The following is a 23,002-nucleotide window of genomic DNA, read 5'->3' on the forward strand; positions in this document are numbered from 1 at the left end:
TTTTCCATAAATAAACTTGTAATGTTTGATGTCTGTACCTCAATAGGAGGAAACTGAGGTAATAAAGTTAATTCTCTGGATCAAGGTGTTTAATTTCATAGTTGATTTGTTCTGTAATGAAGTTGTTTGACACCTTGAGGCGTGACATTTGAATATTTAACAACTACGCAATTCACGACCAACAAAGTCCACCTGAGCCGTTATCCTGCAAATTCTCACAGTTTAATACACAAATCTTGCATTTAATAGCTTGATTGACCTCAAAGTCAGACCATTATAAAAAATAAAACAAATCTTGATGCTGCTGCTGTCAGCTCAGCTCGGCACAAGTAACAAAATTCACCACGAGGATTTCCTTCGGCTTCGGCCTCCACTTTCAACCAAACGGGCAGAAGCACCACGTGGAGGTGACCTTTCTCTGCTGTCATCAACCAAACGGAGTCCAGCATGTACTCCTTAATGTGTTATTAATGTCAGGGATTTAACACTTCCTCCTCCTCCTCCTCTTCCTCACTGCGGCTGGTCAGCCAGGTCGTTCTGCTCAAAGTACCTGCAGCATAAAAAAAATTAAAAAAAGGAAGTGAGCCGTCACCTTAAACCATGTAGACGTCAGTAGCATCCTCCTTGCATTGAATTAAATACAATCAAAACATGCAGACGAGCTTTGATAGATGTGACCTGACAATATAAAATATGTGGAGTCACCTGGCAACGAGACAGATGAGCAGGTTGAGGGCGGGCAGCTTCTCGTTCTCCTCGCTGTCCTGTGCATTTAATGGGAAGTGGAACAGAAATCAAATATGAACAAATATCAGTGAGAGGGAGGCGGGATTGGGATGGAGGGAGGGAAGGAGGGAGGAAAGGAGGGAGGGATGGAAGGAAGGAGGGATGGGAGGAAAGGGGCTTACAAGCGTGATGCGGAGCTGTGCACATCTCCTGGCCAGCTGTCGGATGGAGGAGTGAGCTTCAGGCAGCAGAGGCTTCTCCAGGCAGGCCAGCAGAGCGTACAACCAGCGGCCCTGAAACACACACACACACACACACAGAGGAAATTAACTCACTTTATATTTCAAAACGTGGAAATTTAGAAAATGAATTGTGATTTTTGAGCTTTCTACCTGCAACATAACACTGAATGTGGAGGTACTTGAACTCACCAGCTGGGGGGCAAATTCTCTTTCCTCAAACCAGCCGATGAGGATTTCCAGCACCAGCAGCACGGTGGACTGTCGGCACAGAGGTGGAGATAACAAACGCACCCGTCAGATTGTTGGACTGGTTCAGAGTGTAAGTGGGGATTAGTTTGGTTTTTTACCTGGTTTAGTCTGCTGACGATGGTTAGGAACGGGGGGAAGCCCACCTGAACACAAACAAACGCTGTGATTAATACATCCAGCATCAAGTTCTTTATAAAAAAACGATTTAAAAAAAAAAAAAAAAAACAGGTCAAATGTTGAATACTTGACATTTTCAAGGGACAAAAAATGACTAGTCGGGTCAGTTTTGATTTCATACGACTGGAACAAAGAACAGCATACTTTGATATGTTCCTTATATGTAACACTTATTCATATTTCTCCATAATATTAACATTTTCTGGCTTTTATTGATTAAAACATGTTCAAACCTCACCGTATCCTCTGACCAGTACACACCCTGGTTATTTAATAACCGCATGACTAATTTAATCATCCAACAGGCGACAACAGGAGTCTTGTGTACGACCTTGCTGTAGTCCAGCGCCGGCTGCAGGTCTGCGTCCGTGTGGCCGGACGACGTCTCCAGATAAACCGTCTCTCCTAAACAAAACCTCTTCCAGCCCTCCTCGTCGGATAGCTTCGGCTGCACGACACAAAAGTCGCACGCATATAAAACATGTTCACGTATAATTCAGCAATTTTACTGCAAAAAAAATAATCCACATAATAAAACTGTTAAACTATAACTGCCTCATGAAGCATCCTCACCATCAGCACGTTGTCGTCCAGAGTCTGGTTGCTCCAGTGTTGCCGGTTCTTTGTGATGCTCTGGAAGAAAAACAACAGAAACGTTGTGATGGGAGCTCTTGACTTTATTTTCTTGCAGTGACTCGACCTGAAAAGCAAACAAGAACGTTTTTTTCAATCGATTATTGGATTTGTTGCCGAATTGGTCCAAAAACAGGTTGAACAAACAATCTTGCAACACTGATTTGGCCTCGAGTAACTTCTGATTTTGACGGGAATGAAAACAGCAAAAAAAAAAAAAAAATAGCTGAAAAGGCTGCTGTTGTTGTTGTTGTTGTTGTTGTTTTCTTTACCTGTCTGACATCGGAGAAGTTACTGACTTGCTGCTGCTGCCAGCCGATGCTCGGGGAGAAACCGGCCGGAGCAGCGTGACATCCCGCCACCTGAAAACACAGGAGACCGTCTCGTCCTCAACGCTGACGTCATCGTGTCCAGCTCAGACGTGCACAATCTGCTGCTACCTCGACACTATTTTATTGTTTATTTTAATTATACTGTATAATAATAATAATAATAATAATAATAATAATACACTTTAGAGCACTTTTCATACAAGAAATACAGCTTATAGTGCTTTACAGCAAGAAAATGACGTGCAGCGTTTCACGTGGAAACAAATAAAGGAACATTTCAAAAATAAAATACATTAATATTCTACTTTTAGACGTCATTTGTACAATAAATGTGAATTTGTACTTTATTATTATAAAGGTCCTGTCCAGGAAAGGGAAATGATAAATCTGCTGTGTTGTGGTTTGTGACATTTTGGTTGAGCTCAGTTAATACTTTTAAAAGAAAGCTCAAACGTGTCTTTTCTATCTTTACCACTTGAGCTACCGGCCCCTTTAAGATGCATATCGCTTATTTTATATTTGAACTCTATTTGTGTTTAACTTTATGCATTTGATCTCGTTTCTCATGCATCTCATTTATTTTTCTATATTTTGAAATGTTCCTTTATTTCTGTTTTCACGTGAAACACTGCACCTCATTTTCTTGCTGTAAAGCACTTTGAGCTGCATTTCTTGTATGAAAAGTGCTCTAAAGCGTATTATTATTATTATTATTATTATTATTATTATTATTATTATTATACGGTAATTACGCCGGTAGTTCAAGTTCAAGTAGTAAAGATAGAAAAGACATGTTTGAGCTTTCTTTTAAAAGTATAAACTGAGCTCAACCAAAATGTCACAATAATAATATAATATATAATAAAGTACAAATTCACATTTATTGTCCACATGACGTGTAAAAGTAGAATATTAATGTTCTTGTGTGAAGAAAACGTGCTGCTTTATTTACTCACAGACGCGTTGACTGTTTGTTTCTTCTTCAGTTTCTTGGGGTCGATGTGAGCGACCACCACCTCGGGACACAGAGACGCCTCCAGCCTGGCGAGGGGGGGGGACACACACGTCAATCAAGCAGACACGTCAATCAAGCAGACACGTCAATCAAGCAGACACGTCAATCAAGCAGCCTCAGACGATCACATGAAACATCAAAAGACTCAACCGGAAGATGTGACCGTTTATGTTTACAGCCCTTTGTTTACCCCCCCCCCCCCCCCCCGGGGTGAACCTACTGGACTTGTCGCAGATACTCCTGCGGGTTTCTCGGCGGTCCGCTCAGGTCCACTTCCCCGGTTCCGGTTCTGGTTCTGCAGTCCACCGCTAACATACGGGGCATCAACTCCTCCACGTCCGACTTCATTTTACACTGATAAAAAAAACAACAACAACAAACAAACAAAAACTACAAACGAAGCACCGACTTTTAACCCAAATAAACAACCGAGTTTTTATGAAGTGTCTCCCAACGCAGCCGCTGTCGTGCTTTGTAAACGCGCCGTGATGACGTCCTCTTCAAGCGCCAGAATCGTTTCCATAGCAGCAAACGCCGCACGTGTTGTCAATTTTTTTTTATTTTTTTTGTGTTAAAGGGCGAAGTCCACTAAATGTTCACGTTTTAACACCTGTTGACATGTTTGTTTATTTAAAACACGCTGAAATGTAAATGATAGAATTCATCCTCTCATGTTGACGCTCGAAAGTAAAAAATATAAACCTTTGACCGACGAGCAGAGATAATGTTTAGTATTGCCAGCAGATCTCTCTGGTGTTAATGATTATCCTGCCTCCTATCTTATCTCAGCTCTTTCTACTGAGGCTTCATGACAGCAGCAGCACTGAGGCAACGTCCACCTGCCAGACGCAGTTATCTGCACCATGTTGTGGACATTTTCTCCTGATACCGTTAAAACACCAAGAATGTCTGCTTCACTGGCTCGGAGGTTCCTGTGGATTACAGCCTCAGTTTTTGTGATTTTACCTCACTTAAACGTGGGATTGTTGTCTGACTACAAGATCTGTGGAGATCCTGAGTGTGAAAGTAAGTTAATTCAGTTTTTTTGTTTGTTTTTTCAGTCTTATTTATTTATTTTTTTTACATCGAAGCTCTTCTTCTGTGCTCATGTGTGTGTTTTTGTGTGTGCAGGCCTGATGAGCAGAGTGCAGGCGATAAGGGACCACCGCAGGAAAGACTGCCGCTTCCTGAGCTTCAGACGGGGAGACACCATTTCCGTTTACCACAAGCTGACTGGAAGGAGGGACGACCTCTGGGCCGGCAGCGTACGTCTCACGTCTCTATCTTCTCCTTTGAAAACGTATAAATAAGAAGGTATCCAAACAGTCCCTCAGCTGAGGTCAAAGAGATAAGTCTTCGTTACAATACAGATAGTTTCTGACCACTGATTGGCTGTGATCATGTTAATAATATCCACTGATGAATGCCACTGAAAGGACACCCTCATGATTTAATTATGTACTATTACAAACACAGAAATCGCATTTTAATATATTGATGAACAGGCTTTTTCAGCCACAATGCACATCTGTAAATGTCATATAACTGGCACTGAAAATAAGTGAGAAGAATATGCTGAAAGAATTAGAAAGAAATGTGCTTTATTATATTTGTCTGGTTGTCTCTTCTTCCCCCTGTGATTCTGCCGTCTGTATTTAATCCACACGACTGTTTGCTTTACAGAACAGACCGCTGCACTTCGCTGATGAACTTTGGTTTTCTGTTTATTTCAGATTGACAAACAGTTTGGTTATTTTCCAAAGGATGTTGTGCATGAAGAGCAGGTTTATGCAACTGTGGAGAAAGTAGTGGAGACAAAGGTAATTGGTCAGAAATGCAAAACATAAGAAATATATAAGTTGATAATAAATAAGTAGATATTTACTGTCTGTGTATTTGTTTCATGCACCTTTACTGATGAGGTTCCTTTTCCCTCTTTGCCTTCAGAAATCTGATTTCTTCTGTACGGATGAGTTTGGCTATATCATTGACTCCAGCCATCAGGACACTGATGATGATGATGATGATGATGATGATGATGATGATGATGACAGTGATCAAGAACTCAAAACCCAGGAGTCAGAAACCAATGAGTTCATCCAACACACTGACAACGTGAATGCAGGTGCCTCGACAGAGTCTCCGGTTTCAGCGCAGGAAGCAGGAGGAGATGAAAACAAAAACGCCGGTGATGCTGCAGCCGGGCAGGAAGCACACGAGACTCCTGCGACGCAACAAGGTGGGTCTCCCTCCTCCTCCTGGCTCAGTTCTTCCGTGACAGGATGGTTAGGTCTGCCTCAGGAGGAGCAACCTGGCCGTCTGGCTGAAGGAGAAGAGGAAGATGAGACGAAGGAGGCCGAAAGTTCACTCACTTCCTCCGGGACGGGGTGGCTCGGGTTCGGAGGAGATGGGAAACCCGACAATGCTCAAGAGAATGTGAAAAGCGGAGAGGAAACAGCCGGTTCAATCACTTCAACCATGGCGGGTTGGCTCGGCTACGGAGCAGAAAAAGAAACAGATTCTGAAATAAAAAAGCTCGATAAGGAAAAAGAACTGGAAGGAGAACCGACAGAGAAATTCAGGAGTCGGAGGATGTCTTTGGACCTCGAAGGCAGCCAATTACACAAAGAAGAGAAACAAGAGACAGGGACGCTGGGTTGGTTGGGGAGCGGGTTGTCAAGCACGCTGGGCTTTGGTCTGACCAATCAGGAGGCAGGACAGGAGACGACAGGTGGAGGACAAGCCGAGGAAGAGAAGGAAGAGCCGGCGTCTAGTTCCTGGTTGGACATGAGGATCGGGGGGATTTTAGGCTTCGGGAAAGATAATCGTGAAGTTGATGAAAGTGCAGGAAGTGGCCTGAAGGAGACAGAAGAGGAGACGACCTCACAAGAAGCACCAGGATCACAGAGTGGGGACACCAGTCAATCACAGCCTGAATCACAGGATGAAGAACCTCCAAACGATGTCAACGACGGCATTAGTGATAATCACACAGATGCTTCAGACGCGAGCAAGAACAGTGTCTTACATGTAGATGCTGATGATGAAGATATTTCTTCTGATAGCAAGTCTGAGGAAAAATCGCAGGTAGTAGGAGACGTGTCCTCCACGATCAACGGCTTTTTCCAAACTGGTGATAAAGAGAATAAAACGGGTCATTTAGAAGATGACAGTAACGACAAAAACGCCGAAACGGAGGGTGACGATCATCTGACGCCCAAACTGAAAAAAGATCTGCCACAAAGCAAGAAAACCGAGAGTGTGGAGGGGGAAGAGGCCGAAACTTCACATCAGGTGGAAGAGTCCACCAGTATGTCTGTTGAAGTCGGTGCCAGTGGTGACGACCACGGGGACATTTTTACAACTCAAAAACAGGAAGGTCAAGTCAGTGGCGATGCCACGGACAGCAGTGGACCGAGTCAGCTTTTCTCATCATCCACAGAGGAGAGGAACAAACCAATCACAGCAGAGGATGACAGTTTTAGTCCAAAGAGAGATGAAGTAGAGGACGATAATTCACGTGCAGATGTAACCGATCATTATGCAGAAACACGTCACGGCGAGTCAGGAGAGGACGAACAGATGCAACCTGCTGAGGGCGGCTCACAGGAATTTAGATCATCGCTTTCTACAAGTACGGAAAATCTGGATGAAAATGTCTCAGTGGAGGACAGAGGAAACATCTCATCAAACACAGATCAGGCCTCGATGCTTCCAGAGATGGAGTACAGGGACAGACGGACAGAAAGTGATTCAGACAAGCAGCAAACTGTGAAGGAAACTATGGACGACGGCGCAAACAAACTTCAGCTGGCTCAAACCGAGACGTCGGGATCTGAAGAAGAAGGCTTGAACGAAAGTTCAACTTTAGGTTCTGAAATGGAGACGGAGGAAGAGGAGTCGAAGGATAGAGGGAGGCAGGAGATGACAGAGGTGGAGGAAAATAAGGGGGATTTAAAGGAGGTGGAGGAGATGAAGGAAGAGGAGGAGCAGCAGGAAGTGGCTGAGATAAAGGAAGAGGGGCGGCAGGAGGAGATGGGGGAGATAGAAGAGGAGAAACAGGAAGATGACAAGGAAGTAAAAGAAGAAGTGAAGGAGAATGAGGAGGAAGACTTTAATGAGGAAGAAAAGCATGAGAAAATAGAGGTTAATGGGGAGAAGAAGGAGGACGAAGAGGAGGAATTAAAGAGGGAGAAGGAGGAGGAAAGGGAGTTACAGGGGGAGACGAGGGAGGAGGAGACGAATGGGTTAGAGCAAGAGAAGAACCAGGAGAAGTTGGAGGAGGTAAAGGAAGAGAAGGAACAGGAAGCGAATGAAATACAGGAAGAAGTAAAAGATGAGGAAGTCTTAAAGGAAGAAATGAAGGAGGAGGAAGCGAAGGAGGGGAAAGAAGAGAGGAAGCAGGGGGATGTGGAGGAGCTGAAGGAGGTAGAGAAACAGCAAACGATAAAAGAGTTACAAGTAGAAGAAAAGCAGACCGTGGTGGAGGAGTTAAAGGAGGAGAAGATGCTGCAAGAGGAAGAGGAGAAACAGGAGGAGTTAAAGGAGAAGATGCTGAAAGAGGAAGAAAAGAAACAGGAGGAGTTAAAGGAGAAGATGCTGAAAGAGGAAGAAAGGAAACAGGAGGAGTTAAAGGAGAAAATGCTGAAAGAGGAAGAGGAGAAACAGGAGAAGTTAAAGGAGGAGAAGATGCAGAAAGAGGAAGAAAAGAAACAGGAGGAGTTAAAGGAGAAGATGCTGAAAGAGGAAGAAAAGAAACAGGAGGAGTTAAAGGAGAAGATGCTGAAAGAGGAAGAGGAGAAACAGGAGAAGTTAAAGGAGAAAATGCTGAAAGAGGAAGAGGAGAAACAGGAGAAGTTAAAGGAGGAGAAGATGCTGAAAGAGGAAGAGGAGAAACAGGAGAAGTTAAAGGAGAAAATGCTGAAAGAGGAAGAGGAGAAACAGGAGGAGTTAAAGGAGGAGAAGATGCTGAAAGAGGAAGAAAAGAAACAGGAGGAGTTAAAGGAGAAGATGCTGAAAGAGGAAGAAAAGAAACAGGAGGAGTTAAAGGAGAAGATGCTGAAAGAGGAAGAGGAGAAACAGGAGAAGTTAAAGGAGAAAATGCTGAAAGAGGAAGAGGAGAAACAGGAGAAGTTAAAGGAGGAGAAGATGCTGAAAGAGGAAGAGGAGAAACAGGAGAAGTTAAAGGAGAAAATGCTGAAAGAGGAAGAGGAGAAACAGGAGGAGTTAAAGGAGAAAATGCTGAAAGAGGAAGAGGAGAAACAAGAGAAGTTAAAGGAGAAAATGCTGAAAGAGGAAGAGGAGAAACAGAAGTTAAAGGAGGAGAAGATGCTGAAAGAGGAAGAAAAGAAACAGGAGGAGTTAAAGGAGAAAATGCTGAAAGAGGAAGAGGAGAAACAGGAGAAGTTAAAGGAGGAGAAGATGCTGAAAGATAAAGAGGAGAAACAGGAGGAGTTAAAGGATATTATGGAGAAGAGAAGAGAGAAAGATGAAGAAAACCAGGTGCAGATGGAGAAGATTCAGAATGACATCAGCAGGTCAGAGTCAGAAAACAGCGAGAAAAATACACAAGATGTGAACGATGTGGGATCATCGATCACTGAATCAGCCACAAAAACAGAAAACCCACCGGTGGAAGCAGAGGACGTGGAGGATGAAGAGGAAAAACAAGACGAGGTGGAAAAGGTGAAGGGTGGAAAGACGGAGGGGGAGGAGATTCAAGAAAAGCAGCACAAGACACATGATGACGTCCAGAAATGTTCAAATGAGCTTCGTCTTCAAGGGAGCGAAGAGGCGGAGAGAGATGGAGGAGGAGCTGAGGGTGGAGCGAGTCCAGCAGGTGACGGGGTGAAACAGACAGGAGAGAGAAATGATAAGAAAGAGGAGATACGCTCTGAAGAAGAAGAAGAAGCTTCCGTCGAAACAGGAAACACTGACACTGATATAGAAATGAGGAAAAATGACAATAATCCAAGTGGTGCTTCATCCTGGAGAGACGAAGGATGGGAACTCTCAGCTCCTCCTGGTGTCCAAACTCAGACCGTGACATCTGAACAAACGGCCTCACAGGTGTCTGAAGATCCTGGATCTTCTCCACCGGATGGTCGCAGCACAGCGACAGCAGAGGTTGAACCGGGAGCAGCTTCTGGTCTTTTCAACACGGCCTTCAGCTTTTTCAGCCGCGTGCCCACCGCTGAACCTCAGGAGTCCACAGAACCGGCCCAGAGTTTCAGCCCCGAGCTGCAAGGCTTTCTGACTCCTGAGCAGGACCTGGACTCAGGTCCGGTTCAAGATCCCGCCTCTGCTGAGATCAACGTCCGTACTACAGCGCCGGCCCTCCGAACAGAAAGCCTCTCCGAACACCACGAGAACCTCCTCGGCCTCGTGAGTGCGGACGAGGCGGCTGTTTTGACGGAGCTGTTTGGGCCAAACAAGCTGGAGTTCTTGGATTACGTTTTGACCAGTTCAGTGACCGAAGACCAGGATGAGGATGAACCCATACTGTGGGACATAGAAAGACTTCTGCATTATCACAGGGAGACGCTGGTCGCTCCGAGCACGAGACAAGCCGACGCACCGCAGGAGGACAAAGGAAAGACCCGAAAACTCATCGCACTTCAGAAGCTGGAGATGCTGCTGGAACGAGTGAGAGAGACTTTCAACACGAGAAAGTCAGATATTAGTGATAATCAAGGTATATTTGTCAGCCATCATGGCAAATAAGAATTATTTTTTTGATCGATTTTAATCTTTCACTTCAGGTGTGGTTTTTATTTGCATGTGTGTCAATCAGAGTCCGTGTGTTCCCCTGTCAAACGCAGCTAAAGCCAGCAAACGTAAGGAAACGAACGCAGAGGAAGAGTCTAGGAGGACACAAGATGCATCTGTAGTCAGAGATGAGGCGGCGGCAGCGACGGTGGAGGAAGATGACGACAAAGCGGGTGGTGGCACAGAAGAAGAGAGGAAAACTGTGTCTGAGAAAAGAGGAGAGACGGGAAGTGACATTGCATCAGGACCACCGCCGCTGCTGGAAGGTATGGATGACCCGAGTGTCCGTTTATCAAGAAGGATTGACGGATGATTAAAAGATATTAACATGGGAGAAGGACTCAACCTCCTGCAGCCTCATTCCTGCAGCACACAACCTGGATGACACGGCCACAACATTATTTTCAGTTGTTTTTTTTAAACTAATATCACACGTTAAACAAAGATTAAAATCTCTGAGTATTGTATTGTCAGACGATGGAGTGTATAAAGTTTGGATTTTAATCATCATTATGTGTGTAACTGCAGGGGCGATGAAGCAGATCCTGGAGTTGGTTCGTCAGATGGAGATCCACGGACAGCTTATTGTGCAGGTAAGAGTCTCCAGAAGAGTCCCATCAATAGAAACTGTCATTAGTCTGTCATACAGTATGACCTCCACCTCTGACTGGGCTTTTATTCAATCTTCATAGATAATAATGTGTTTGGGAGGAACGCTTTAAATGCTGATGTCATGATGACTGAGGTCAAAGCAGGTGTTGTTTACTTTCTCTGACCCAGTTTAAAATGCTTTGTCATCTAACTTTTAAGTGAGAGGGCAACTTTAGGTCCCTCTCGGTGTCTTCAAACGGAGGTGTCTGCTTCTTTAAGACATTTGCACTTGTGACATGTTGATCTGACTCTCCCCTCTGGCATGCAGCCTTGCCTCCTTCTCAGGTGTCCAGCTGGCTCGGCTTGGTCAACATCACTTCACATTTTGGGTCCTTCTCACTCCGGCCAGCTGGCAAAGCAACACAGCTGCACAAGGCAAACTGGTTTACATGTTTTGAGGGGTCAAGTGTGTCTCTAGTTTCAGATGGACCAAAATGAGGCCGGGTCGGTGAGTGTAACGTTCAGAAACGCCCTGGAGGAACATTCAGGCTGATTCAAGTCTTCACCTGTGTCCTGCTTAGTAGTTTGTTATCAGCCTGTCGTCGTAACTCAAAGCAGATACTCTGCTCGAGAGAAAAATGCACACACGTGCTCAGTTTGATACGGTTGAATTAGTTAATGGAGAGGTCTTTATAAGCGATAATGACAATACAGTAATCGTTTTGGTGACACCTGTTTCTCTTGGTGTCACTTTGAAATCGTTCCGATATGCCAGTGTGGCATTTTACAATTGGTGACGTTGGGATTAAACCATTTACACCAACGGGCGGGGGGGGGGGGATTTACCATGGATGTGAAATTATGATTTTTTTTTTTACAAAATATTGTATAAATTATACTTTGATTCTCTATAAACAAACAATACTTATTTCATCATGCTATTCCGGAGTAATTGATATCTAAAAAGTTGTTTCAAGGATTTAACAGGGACTTTCTGTGATCGCACCCCTCCGTAGTGGTACACTCCGGAGCGTCGGTGTTGTGAAGAGGATGTGAAGTCGCCGCTGACCGGGTTGGCTGCTCCGGGTTTTCTGTTTCGGTATAAATACTAAATTATAACTAAAATATAAAACAAATGAAATAATCCGGACATGGCGGAACCCCCGACAAGTGACGAGCTGGCCGGCGAAGCGGCCGACTTCCGGGCGACGGCGGAGGCTTACTACGGTGTCGTCGTGGAGAAAGTGAAGGATGTACGTTGTGTGGCAGGTTTTTGTTAGCATTTCACAAGTAGCATTAAAAACACGTCGTTTCTCCGCTTTAGCTCCGTGTTATAAATTTATTATTTTCATTTTTAACTCCGTGTTTGTTCCGCCGGTGCTGCCGGCCAGTTGTCAGCACCATTTGGAGGTTTTATGTTGTATTTTTTTCCCCAAACCTGTTTATTATTGTTCTCGAGAGTTAGCTGGTTTTTATTGACCGTCGTTTCGGTGTTTCTGCTTTTTTTATTTTTTATTTTTTTTAATTTATTTATTAATTAATTTATTGGGTCAAAATATCAGGTGTTTGTTAGATAGATGTGCTGCTGTGGTGTAAACTGTCAAGGCTGTAACTGTTCAGCATATTAGCAAATAATATTCGCTCCTATTTTCAACGTTTAAATGTAAAACAAAATTGTAAAATCGGAAAAAATATATATATATGTGTATATATATATTTATATATTGAGAAGTGTGTTTTTGTCCTTTTGAAAATGTGAATGTGCTTCTTCCAACTGAAGCAACAGCTGTTGTGAAGCTAATTTGATGACGTCATAATGCTGCCAGGTGAAAGTAATTGCATTAAATCAACATTGTTAAAAGTTTCTTATTCATTGAAGTAGTGTTGTTGTTTTCTCCCATTTGTGTTGGTTAACTAGGTGAGCATCACTATTTTACTGTGTACGATCCACCTGTGAAAAAGGACTAAAACTAATTTCTTCCCAGATTTGAAACATCTCATTTTAAAGAGATGATTAAAATGAACAGCTTTCTGTTTTGTTTTTTGTTTTTTCCAGGTTGTATCGTCGCTGCCGGATGACCTGAGACCCGGTCCGGACCTGTACGGTGTGCCGTGGGAACCGGTCATCATCTCCAGTCTGTTGGGGCTGCTGACCGTGCTGTTATTCACCTGTAGATGTTACAGCTCTGTGAGTGCATATTCACATTTTACGTTTACAGTTTATGAACGCATTTGTTTTTGGTTAAAACGTAGAGGCCACACCTGTTTGCTTGGCATTTATAAAACCATAATTCCCTCCATTGCTAATTTGTTCACAATTGTTTGTTTTTTTAATTTTCTCACAGATAAAAAGCAGAGTTTATCGAAGTAAGTTCTTGCTACGTATTCCCTTATATTTGAGAAATAACTAATTTAAACGTGTCTGTAAGCTTTATATTGCTTGTTTTTCAGGTAAAGAGCGATCGATGGCTGAACAGGTGACACAGCTGCTGGATGAGAAGTGTAAAGTCCTTGAGACTCTCAGTCATTGTCAACAAGAGGTTGGTGCTTGTGCTAATTCTGACTGATTGATTGATGGCTGGAGACGACGCTTGTCTCACACGCAACACTTGGTCGGTTAATATGAGGTCAAATTCATGTAATGTGTTTCTATGGCATCAAAAATATCTAGATGGGAAGAAACAGAGTCATGTTGTCTTAAAGTGCGATCAAAAAGCAGAAATGTTCTTCTTGCAATGTAATTGCAGGTAATTCTGAACCAGATGCATTATTTTCACGAGTACTGTGAGATGAATGTTTTTCATGATGTGTGATTTTCAGTATGACGACCTGGAGGATTCACTGAGAGACAGCAGTGGCTTGGCCCGGACTCAGAAGAAAGAACATCTGGAGGTGAGACGGAAAGAATCAATATGAGTACAAAAACCTGAAAACCATCGATCCTCAATGTGAACAGAACCTCCTCGATGCCTGTTCTTGATGACATTAATGGGTGTAATTCACACGGTAGTCATGTCTGGTACCGTGTACCGTTTCAGATCTTAGAAACAGCGCTGAACTCATTTAAGCACCTTTGATCAAAACGGATACATCGATCTTTTTATTGTTTTAGTTTTGGGACGCTTTCTCAAACTGTTTTTAATCCTATTGACTACAAAGCCAGTTGATGTTCACAAGATGTAACGTGATTCAGACCTCTATTTATTCTTTAAGGTTCAAAATGTACTTCCTGATTGAATTTCAGCACAAAGGGTTAAAAATATTTTATTGCGTAACTATTCATCTTCACTTCACTCGAACAGCCACATGACCAGATTTGGTGGAATTTGTTTTCAGTGGTCAATGACACAATAAATAATAATCATAGAAAAGGAAGAACTGCAATGCAAGATGTATGAATTACAACGTAAGAGCCAGACGTTCATATTGTAGCAGGAGGAAAGCTGTTCTTCAGCTGTGTTATTTTAGTGGACAAGGACTTGGATGATGACGATGACGATGATGACGATGATGATTTCCTGGCTGGCCTTCAAATGGCACCGTGGTTAAAGGTAAAAAATGTCGAAGGAGATTTCTCATCAAATCTTGTTGTCGTGGAAATTTCAGGTAAAATCCAGACAGTTGGATCAGGCCAAAAGAGAGCTGGAGAGGGATCTAAAACAACTGAAGGATCAACTGGACCAGCAGAAAGAACACAGGATAGAACAAGAAAAGAGGGTAGGAGCACACACTCCCATCAAAAACACTGTGGAAGTCTTGTTCACTATGTTGTTAACTGAGATGCGATACTGACTGAGTGAATTGTTTTGGTTCTTCCTCCAGATAGCGGTGCTCGAGGAGAGCATGGAAACATTCGAAGAGGAAACCAAAAACATGCAGTCGCAGGAAGAGCAGGTGCGGTCCTCCATTACCTGATGTCCTCTGCTGCCTCTTCTTGTCCTCCTCTGATCCGTACTTCTTGGTTTCATATGACGTGACTGCTGCCCGTCTGTCTCTAGGCACAAACCACTCTGAAGGTGTACCATATGAGCAGTGACCGTCTACAGAGGAACCTGGAAACATCTGGAGAGGAGAACACGGTGCTACAGGAGAGCAACGCTCAGGTAGGATGCTGTAAACTCCTGCTACCATATATGGTGGGAAGGGGAGTGGCTCTGCTTTTACATGGTTTCCCTATTCAATACATCCAGCTGCGTGCCGTACCAAACTAATGCACAGAAATGTTGTCATGTCTTTGTGCCTCCCCTTTCTTTATGCATATTTTTTATTTGATGTGTCTTACCTTTCTGTTTTTCTCTCCAGTTGAGGCAGCAGGCGGAGGGATGGGCAGAAAGAGTGAGCGAGTTGGAGGCGGAGATGAGGAGGTTCGAGTTCGCCCACAGCGGGATGCAGCAGGATGTGACCAACAAGGATGAACGTATAACGGTAGGATTGGTTCTTGCATAAATTACAATATATTGTAGAAAGTTACTATATACATTTTTTTTCTAAAATATCATTAATATCCCCAGGACGACTATGGAGAGACAAGAAATCGATATATACAATTCATAAAAGTATTCAGTGACATCTTTTGACATAATTAGTATCACAAATGTTTGTTTGCTTGCAGTCGTTGACAGATCGACTGCTGAGGATGAAGGCTTGGGATTCAGATCTGGAGGAAGAGGAAGGTGAGGAAGGAGGAGAGGAGACGGCTAATGGGACACCAGGAAAAGGAGAGAAGAATGGAAGAGGGGACGTCGGCTCACAGGGTCATCTGCAGAAAGTCCAGAAACTCATTTGTGCTGCCAAGGTAGATTAATGAAGAGGACATGAGCACATCATGTTTAACAACCACTGTATGTATGTAGTGATACACAAAAAGGATTAATATGGATAATAGTTTGAAAACATTTTTGAATTCTACAGCTGAATTTACGCTCTAATATATAATATAATATATATATAATATAAAATGTCTTTGTTTGTGTGTAGCTGAATGCAGACCTCAAGTCAGTGGATGAAGATAAGGACAGAGTATTTGCCAAACTGAATGATGAAATCAAAGCTAAAGAAGACCTGGAAGGTAAATTAACTGTAGTTAACAGTTTCCTTAATAATGGAACATTTAAAAACAGCAGCTTCTAAAAACAAATGTTTGTGTTGAGATTTAACATCTGTTATCATTGTGTTCTTGTTTTCCACCTCAAGTGGGCATTCAGGACCTGGAGAACGAGAAATTATCTCTGCAGTCTGACGCTGAGCACTACGCGGATCAGGTAGCTCACCTCTGCTGTGTACTTGTGGGATATTTGATTAATTGCCACGTTTGTTTGCCTTTATTTAATTCTTGTAAATTCATGTGCTCAGGTCCAACGATTACAACAGAAACTCCACATTATGACAGAAATGTACCAGGAGAACGAGCTCAAGCTGCACAGGTATATACACATAGATATGCATGCACAGGGTTTACTATAAGAATAGGATGCTGTGGAGAAATATGTGGTGATAAACATGTTTTTATAGACTGCTGACAGTGGAAGAGAAGGAGCGCCTGCAGAAGGAGGAGAAGTTGAATAAAGCGGACAAAAACATTGCGATGGCCATGGAGGAACTGAACAACTACAGGTAGCCGTTTCCTTAAAGAATAAAGAAATACGTCAACAGCATGCAGCAATACAACAGTGAGCTTCTCCCCCTCACAAACGCCGTCTCACTTCTGCTTTATTTCAGGCAACGAGCGGAAGAGATGGAGGAGGAGCTCGAGAAAACCAAACAGTCGTACCAGACTCAGATATCAGCGCATGAGAAGAAGGCTCATAATAACTGGGTGAGTGAAACAAAGTGATCCTGCAGCACGAGAGAAAAACACCCCGAGATCAGACATGTTGTTGGTGAAGCGTTGGTTTGACCACTGATGAAACTCATTCTGCATTTGAGTGGTCTATTTAAACCCACTGAGCTGCACTGTGTCTGTATATTTGTACATGTATCGTGTTACTGATATTTCCAGCTGGCGGCCCGAGCAGCAGACCGAGAGCTGGCAGACATCCGGAGAGAGAACGGCCTCTTCAGACAGAAGTAAGCATCACGTCCAACTTTGAGAGAGTGAAGAAGATTAAGTACAACACTGTGTCCCTCGAGCTTTGCCCCCGTCTACCTCACCGCACTGACCTTGAATAAATCTATGTTGGATTCATTTTTAGGAGCTTTGAACACTGGCATGTTTAAATATATATAAACATATACATATCAACAGTATGTTTTTGCTTCATTAAATAAGCTACACTTGTTTGCGAAAGTTTGGGGACCCAAATTTTGTTGATTTTTGAAGTGAAGTGGGGGGGGGGGGGCTCTCGATGTGTTGTGTGGTACAATTTCAAAAACATTCTGCATATTGACGTGCATTGGGAATTCTGAGATGTTTGTTCTTTGATTTACCTAAAATGCATGAATACACTAATAAACTGTTCATTACACAGTCGGGACCACCGGGTTTGTCCCACTTTAACTTTCGGCGTGTTTGTTTACAGGCTGACGGATACACAGTTTAAACTGGACGCCCTCGACAAAGATCCGTTCGCCTTGGACAGCCTAGCTAGACCACTGCCTTTCAGAGGTACACACACACACACACACACACACACACACACACACACACCTAATATAGTATTGAGCTTACAGCACAGTGGCTGGAAAAATTAAGTAAGTTAGATTTATACACATTTATGTCTTAAATTACAGTAAGATCTTCATCTAAGTTACATTTACGAGCAAACACAATCTATTCGAACTAATATCACACCAATCACTGTTGTTTTTTTGTCCATATTAAATACATCACTCAAACATCAACTTTGTAGGTTGGAAAAGTACGTGAACCCCAGTTTGCCTTCGTGCTCACCAGATCTTCCTTGATTTCCAGCAGAAAGGTCACCGTATGGTCCCTCTCCTCTCGGTCGACCCTCGTCTGAAACCAGACCTTTCCTCTCTCCTCCTACATTAATGGATGGACCTCCTAATAGATTGTCTCCTCGAGGTATACACGTGCAAAGAAATACACAAATATACATTTAGCTGCAGCAGTACACGAAACCTTAACAACCCCCAAGAATGATGCACAAAATACTACAAACATCAAAACACTTGTCAACATTTTCATTCATATACTTTCGACACATCTTCCAAAACACCTTCTGGTGTTGCAGTCGTGTAATTTAAGCACAACCACGGTGGTTATTTACAACCTGTTTTGTGTGTCATTATGTTTCGCTGATCGTGGTATTTTAAAGACGGCACATTTTCCCACTAAGTCTGTTGACCGACTAACTGCAGCATGATGCAGTGTAGACGCTGAAATGTGTTGCAGCATGGAGTGTGTGTTGGCATACAATCTGGAACGTACAAAGGAAAGAGAGAATACTTTGATGAGATGCGTTTCATTTTCTCAGTTCATGCAGTCATACTTTCTGTCTCTCTCCTCGTATCTCACTCTGCCCTGTCTTATCTTGTCTTTGGGCTGTCGGCTCTGCTTTTTCCCCTTCATCCATGTCTCCGACTCCCTCCTTCATCATCACCTTCCATCATCACCTTCCATCATGTCTCCTTTGTCCTTTGGACCTTCTTCTTTCACCGCTCCTTTCCTCCCCAGTGCCTCGTGGTCCAGGGGAGCCCCCCGGTGGCCAAGGAGAGATGGAGCGCAGTGGAGGTCCTCACTCAGACAGCGGCTCAATCTCTCCCACATGGGAGAGAGATCGAAGGGGACCCCCCCCAGGACCCCCGGGGCCTCTAGGACCCCCAGGTGTGTGTGTGTGTGTGTGTGTGTGTGTACACGCAAGAGAAAAAAAAGACAGAATATGATGATAAATCCTCTCACGGCCCCAAACTGGCTGTGAAATGATCAACGACTGAGATCATATTTAACAAACAGAAATGATGATGTTTTCTCAGTTTGATCTAAAACTAATCGGATAAGTCCGCCAGAGGTTTAACTCCTTATCACACAAGTTGAACAACAGTTCTTACTAATTATTACTGCAAGGATGAAAATCAAACGCGTCTCTTTGTAATGATTCCTGCACTTTCACATCAAAGTAAGAATCTGCTTTCAGACTGCAGCTGTTGTTTGTCAATTTTACAGAGAATATTTGCACGTGTGAGAGCTACATTTCTGTTGCATCGTCAAACGTTCAACATGGTTATACTGGGTCTTATTATTATTATTATTATTATTATTATTATATGTGCATCTTGATGGTTTAGGAATGTGGGACGTAAAGCAGTGGATGTGCAGGTGTAGCTAATAACAGTGATTACGGCTCCTTTTCCCTGAAATGGGATGCAGCCGTCGTGCAGGAGATTTGTTGCAGCTGAATTCAGCAGGTTATAAGTTGAAGTCCTGTTTGCATGTGAATGCTAAACGCACGTCGACCGTGCATGTGTTTTGTCTTTAAAGCATTTGAAGCACTTAAAAGTACAGTTGTCTGTGAAGCTGTGTGATAAAAGTGTTTGTATGAGATCCTTCATCACATGATCCAGAAGGGAAAGCACTGTTTATACAGTTTATTGTTGTGTTTACAGTTACAGGTATGAGGGAGGATGGATAAGTTCTGACACTGCTTCTGCTGCACCAAACGGAGCTGGAACCTTCGTCAGCAAGTACTCCAACTTTCTTCATTTGATCAAAAACGGCACCTGAGTTCCACACATTTTTCTGAGCGGCGGCGTGTGCGCCTTCGTGATTTCACCACGGACATGAAAGTTGAGCACTGAGCTTTTTATGGGATCAGAAAGACGCAGGGAGTCAAATCCGGTGAGCGGGAGGTGATGTGGAGGAACAGTTGTGTTATTGCAGGCGACAAACTTGCGCTTCTTCAACTTGCCGTGAGCGAAGTCGTGTTCGAGACCCAAAGAGCCGTGGAGCCACAGATCAGGTGGTTTCCAGCAAATGTTTTCTCTCCGACTCCCGAGAACATCTGCGTTGACAGTCGGACTCTGGGCGACCGACTCACGGTGCACAACCCGACGTACGTCTGACCCCATGTGCCGTCTTCAGCCTTGGACAGCGACGTGTTCTGTCCCTCTTGAGATGCCGGTCCCTCTCAGGACACCTCGCCCTGCTCACCGCCTCACTGCTGGAGATCACCTGCAGCGTTTCACGGGTCTCCTTTGCTGGTTTCAGGAGTTTGACACAGAATCCCGCGCGCTCTCTCTGCTCAGGTCCACGGTGAAATCACAAATCTTCTCGTACCGGTGGTCACCAGAACGTGTGCGACTCAGATGCTGACGTTGATCATGTGACTTGACGTGGAATACTTCCTCATGAAGTTGCGTTGTTGCTGCCCACTGCTCCGGGCGTGTGATGGTGCAACAGGAACAGTCTCAGAACTTTTTGATGTAAAAAATGACAATGTTTTCTCATATTTCTTATTTTTAAGCTCTTTATTAAAGTCAGACACTCGGACGTCACGTTGTGCCTTCCATGCCGTGCGTTTAAACGGAGCAGCTTCCAAACACATCACCGTCGCACCACAGAAAAGAGCGTTGCTGGACTTCTGGACTCGTATGGAATCTCTTTATATGTTCTGCCTCCCTCAGGTTACATGTTTCCAGAACCAGGAGGTCCCATGTACAGGAGACATCTTCCTCCTCCAGGAGCTCTGGGCCCTCTGCATCCTCCTGGGACCCTCCCGCCCGGCCCGCTGCATCCTCGGGGTCTCCCCCCGGGACCACCTCACCCTACAGACATGGCAGGTCTGTCTCTGCTGCCTTGATACCTTTTAGACTTTAAATAGGTTAAGATGCACATATTGAAATGGAAAATCAAGTCATTTCATATTTCCTGTCTTCACCTACGAACTGTTTGTTAATGCAGACGGCTCCTTCAGAGAAAACAGCCCTGGTGAACCCAGAGAGGTAGGAGACGTGTGTGTTGGTGTGTGAGAGCTGCCTGTGTGCCAGCATCAATATAAATCCTCTTTGTGTGTCTTGTCACCAGTCTGGTCCCGGTGATCTGAGGACTCCCCCCGAAGCAGATCCGAGGGTGGGTGGCCCACCCCCTCCCGGACCCCCGATGGGTCCCATGGACGGTCCCTTTCCTCGAAGAGCCCCCTATGGCCCCCCTCCTGATTTCTACGCTCCCAGAGGACCGGGGGGGCCACCGATGATGCCAAGTAGGAAGTTGCATCCGTCTTCTTGGCATCTCCTCTCCAGATGTCGTCAGTGGAAACGTAACTTTTTATTTCCTTCTCTTTCTCTCCAGTGTGGGCTCCCCCTCCTCCGGGGATGATGTTCCCCCCTCGTTTCCCTCCCAGCGGACCCCCCCATCTTCACATGCCCTCCTACGGTCCCCCCATGCGGCACCCTCCTCCTGACGGCCTCCCACCCTCTTCCACGGGCCCTCCTCCTCCCCCTCCTCCTCATCATCAGCCCCTCCCCTCCCCACCACACAGCCGGTCGCCTGAGGAGAACACGCCCTCGCCCGAAGACGCCATCTGAGCCCGACAGAGTTTCTACCTGAGCTGTGATTTGTCACATTTATTCATCAGGAGGATTTATTTAATGAATAGTGTCAGCGGAGGGGAAACGCCGGCCTTCGTTAGCCAGTTTTGTCACTGTATGTCCGTTGATCTCCGTTTCTCCTCCAATCATATCCTTTCTTCTCTTTCTTCTGCCTTCCTTCTCTCTGTTACTCCCTCCGCCTGCCCCATCATCATCATCATCATCATCATCATCCAGCTCCATGCCCTGTAAGGGAGCCGTTGTTGTGAAAGCGCGGCGACAGCAGTTGTGAACCAGAAACATTCGCTTGTCAGCTTGTCTTTGCAGAAAGGTCTTTAATGGGACTTGGGTTGAAGTGCAGCAGGTCAAAATCTCAATGACGGAGCGGCAGCAGTGAACATTTCACCGCGATGACTCAGGAAGTGAAGTTGAAATGATCTCAAACATCTTTTAGGTCTGTAATAGGACATTCCTTTTGTACTAACACTCTTGTCACTGTCACAATAATTTAACAAATTTAGCCATTTAGCATCTGTGTCGTTGTTGACGTGGATTTGACTCCACAGATCACATCAGGTCTCGTTTGGACTCACTGAACTGAGTTGATCTGACTCTAAATATTCCTCACAGGTCAAATCAAACGGTGTTCTTGAAATGTAATTGCATAACTGAATTTCACCAACTTCCCTGTGGGATTTGGGGACTTTGCCTTCATCAAAAAAAGCTTTTATTTCATACCAAGAGCAGCGAACAGTGCTTCTGCTCATTATCCGCTGACATACAAACAGCCAGGCTTGAAGGAAAAGTGGCTGATATTGGCTGCGTTGTGTCAACTGGGACTCATCCTGGCAGTTCCAGAGTGGAGGATGAAATGAACTGACTGGAGTAGAGGCTGCCTGGAGAGTCAGAGGGATTGACGCCCATGTGAATTTTGTAAAAAGTGATTATTGATAGATGAATAAAGACTCTTTAATTGTCAAAGTCTCCATATTTTACTAATGCAATAATCTTCAAGTAGTCGTATGGAGTTGTTAAATCATCAGCGGTCACCAGGATTAACAAAACACTGGAACGTAATTATATTATGATACTGTGCATATGACATGGAAATGTATTAAATATGGTAAATCTGTAATTGTAAAAAAAAATACTTTCACTAATTGTAACCTTGATTGAGCAGCACAGCTCTTTAACTTCCTGACCAAACTCTCCTGCTGTGACGTTTGAATAGAACGTCACATACGAAGAATATTTTTTTAAAGGTGTGCTGAGGATACTGAATGAATATACAAATACGCAGTTTAAATGATAACACTTGTACATACTATTAAATCAATAAAATACACTCGCTGCACTTAGTGGGATGTAATTCCAACAAAGGAAGTTGTCACTTATCAGATGATAAATGGATGAAAACAACTTTCTAGTTTTAAAATCTGCACAATGAAACTCAAACACGCAACTGTAGGAACAGGAAGAATTACACATTTTTGTATACAGGGTTACTTTAAACTTCATAAAACTGAGTCAACTCAGTTGGTCTTGAAGTTTCCAACTTATTCCGATTTCAGGTTTTTTCCAGCATTACTCGTGAGTGGGCCAACATAGATTTACAGGCATCTATTTTATAGATATATTACTTGAGTAATTTGTTTTATGTTATTTGAATACAGATACAGCTTTTCCAAAGAAAAGAAAGTGAGGGCTGTCTTTAGCTGCTAAATATTTGATTCTTATTGATGAGGTAAACACTTACAAAGATGCATCGCAACAGCGTGGAGGTG

At 43.8% G+C, this 23,002-nt stretch overlaps 2 protein-coding genes across 3 annotated transcripts; one reads left to right on the plus strand and one right to left on the minus strand.

Annotated features, from left to right (window-relative positions):
• Window positions 1–202: 202 nt before the first annotated feature.
• On the minus strand, window positions 203–3,831 carry gemin2 (gem (nuclear organelle) associated protein 2). The gene is made up of 10 exons (XM_069172966.1): window positions 3,595–3,831; window positions 3,316–3,400; window positions 2,300–2,389; window positions 1,968–2,027; window positions 1,726–1,842; window positions 1,316–1,360; window positions 1,158–1,226; window positions 909–1,019; window positions 706–764; window positions 203–550 (listed from the first exon to the last, which is right to left on the minus strand). Exons 1-10 carry the CDS (start codon window positions 3,720–3,722, stop codon window positions 511–513), a joined length of 804 nt encoding a protein of 267 aa, XP_069029067.1. The 5' UTR covers window positions 3,723–3,831; the 3' UTR covers window positions 203–510.
• A 378-nt stretch (window positions 3,832–4,209) lies between these two features.
• mia2 (MIA SH3 domain ER export factor 2) lies at window positions 4,210–22,199 on the plus strand. Of its 2 annotated transcripts, none has more exons than XM_069172962.1 (28): window positions 4,210–4,400; window positions 4,506–4,639; window positions 5,108–5,194; window positions 5,322–10,068; window positions 10,196–10,408; window positions 10,671–10,735; window positions 12,790–12,921; window positions 13,079–13,100; window positions 13,185–13,273; window positions 13,554–13,625; window positions 14,340–14,450; window positions 14,556–14,627; window positions 14,732–14,836; window positions 15,036–15,158; window positions 15,346–15,528; window positions 15,711–15,801; window positions 15,927–15,994; window positions 16,086–16,156; window positions 16,245–16,346; window positions 16,452–16,548; window positions 16,732–16,799; window positions 17,252–17,337; window positions 17,644–17,757; window positions 18,370–18,519; window positions 20,316–20,471; window positions 20,593–20,633; window positions 20,716–20,890; window positions 20,980–22,199. In XM_069172962.1, the coding sequence occupies exons 1-28, from the start codon at window positions 4,238–4,240 to the stop codon at window positions 21,213–21,215; spliced, it is 7,773 nt and encodes a 2,590-aa protein (XP_069029063.1). In that variant the 5' UTR covers window positions 4,210–4,237; the 3' UTR covers window positions 21,216–22,199. The 2 variants fall into 2 exon arrangements, with proteins under 2 accessions (XP_069029063.1, XP_069029064.1); XM_069172963.1 differs by having other exon boundaries at window positions 17,647–17,757.
• Window positions 22,200–23,002: the final 803 nt, after the last annotated feature.

Source organism: Embiotoca jacksoni, unplaced genomic scaffold (assembly GCF_022577435.1).
Source record: "Embiotoca jacksoni isolate LCO1_2020_lvr unplaced genomic scaffold, fEmbJac1.0.p SCAF_57, whole genome shotgun sequence".
NCBI classification, from domain to species: Eukaryota; Metazoa; Chordata; class Actinopteri; family Embiotocidae; genus Embiotoca; species Embiotoca jacksoni.

What these genes read in the sequence shown, in the direction of transcription:
- gemin2 (XM_069172966.1), bottom strand. Translation starts at nt 3,722, where the DNA reads ATGAAGTCGGACGTGGAGGAGTTGATGCCCCGTATGTTAGCGGTGGAC. An exon ending in GAGAATTTGCCCCCCAGCTG is followed by an intron (nt 1,020 to 1,157) that starts GTGAGTTCAAGT and finishes TGTGTGTTTCAG; the next exon opens with GGCCGCTGGTTGTACGCTCT. An exon ending in CACAGCTCCGCATCACGCTT is followed by an intron (nt 765 to 908) that starts GTAAGCCCCTTT and finishes TTAAATGCACAG; the next exon opens with GACAGCGAGGAGAACGAGAA.
- mia2 (XM_069172962.1), top strand. Translation starts at nt 4,238, where the DNA reads ATGTTGTGGACATTTTCTCCTGATACCGTTAAAACACCAAGAATGTCT. An exon ending in AGATATTAGTGATAATCAAG is followed by an intron (nt 10,069 to 10,195) that starts GTATATTTGTCA and finishes TGTCAAACGCAG; the next exon opens with CTAAAGCCAGCAAACGTAAG. An exon ending in CTGAGCACTACGCGGATCAG is followed by an intron (nt 15,995 to 16,085) that starts GTAGCTCACCTC and finishes TCATGTGCTCAG; the next exon opens with GTCCAACGATTACAACAGAA.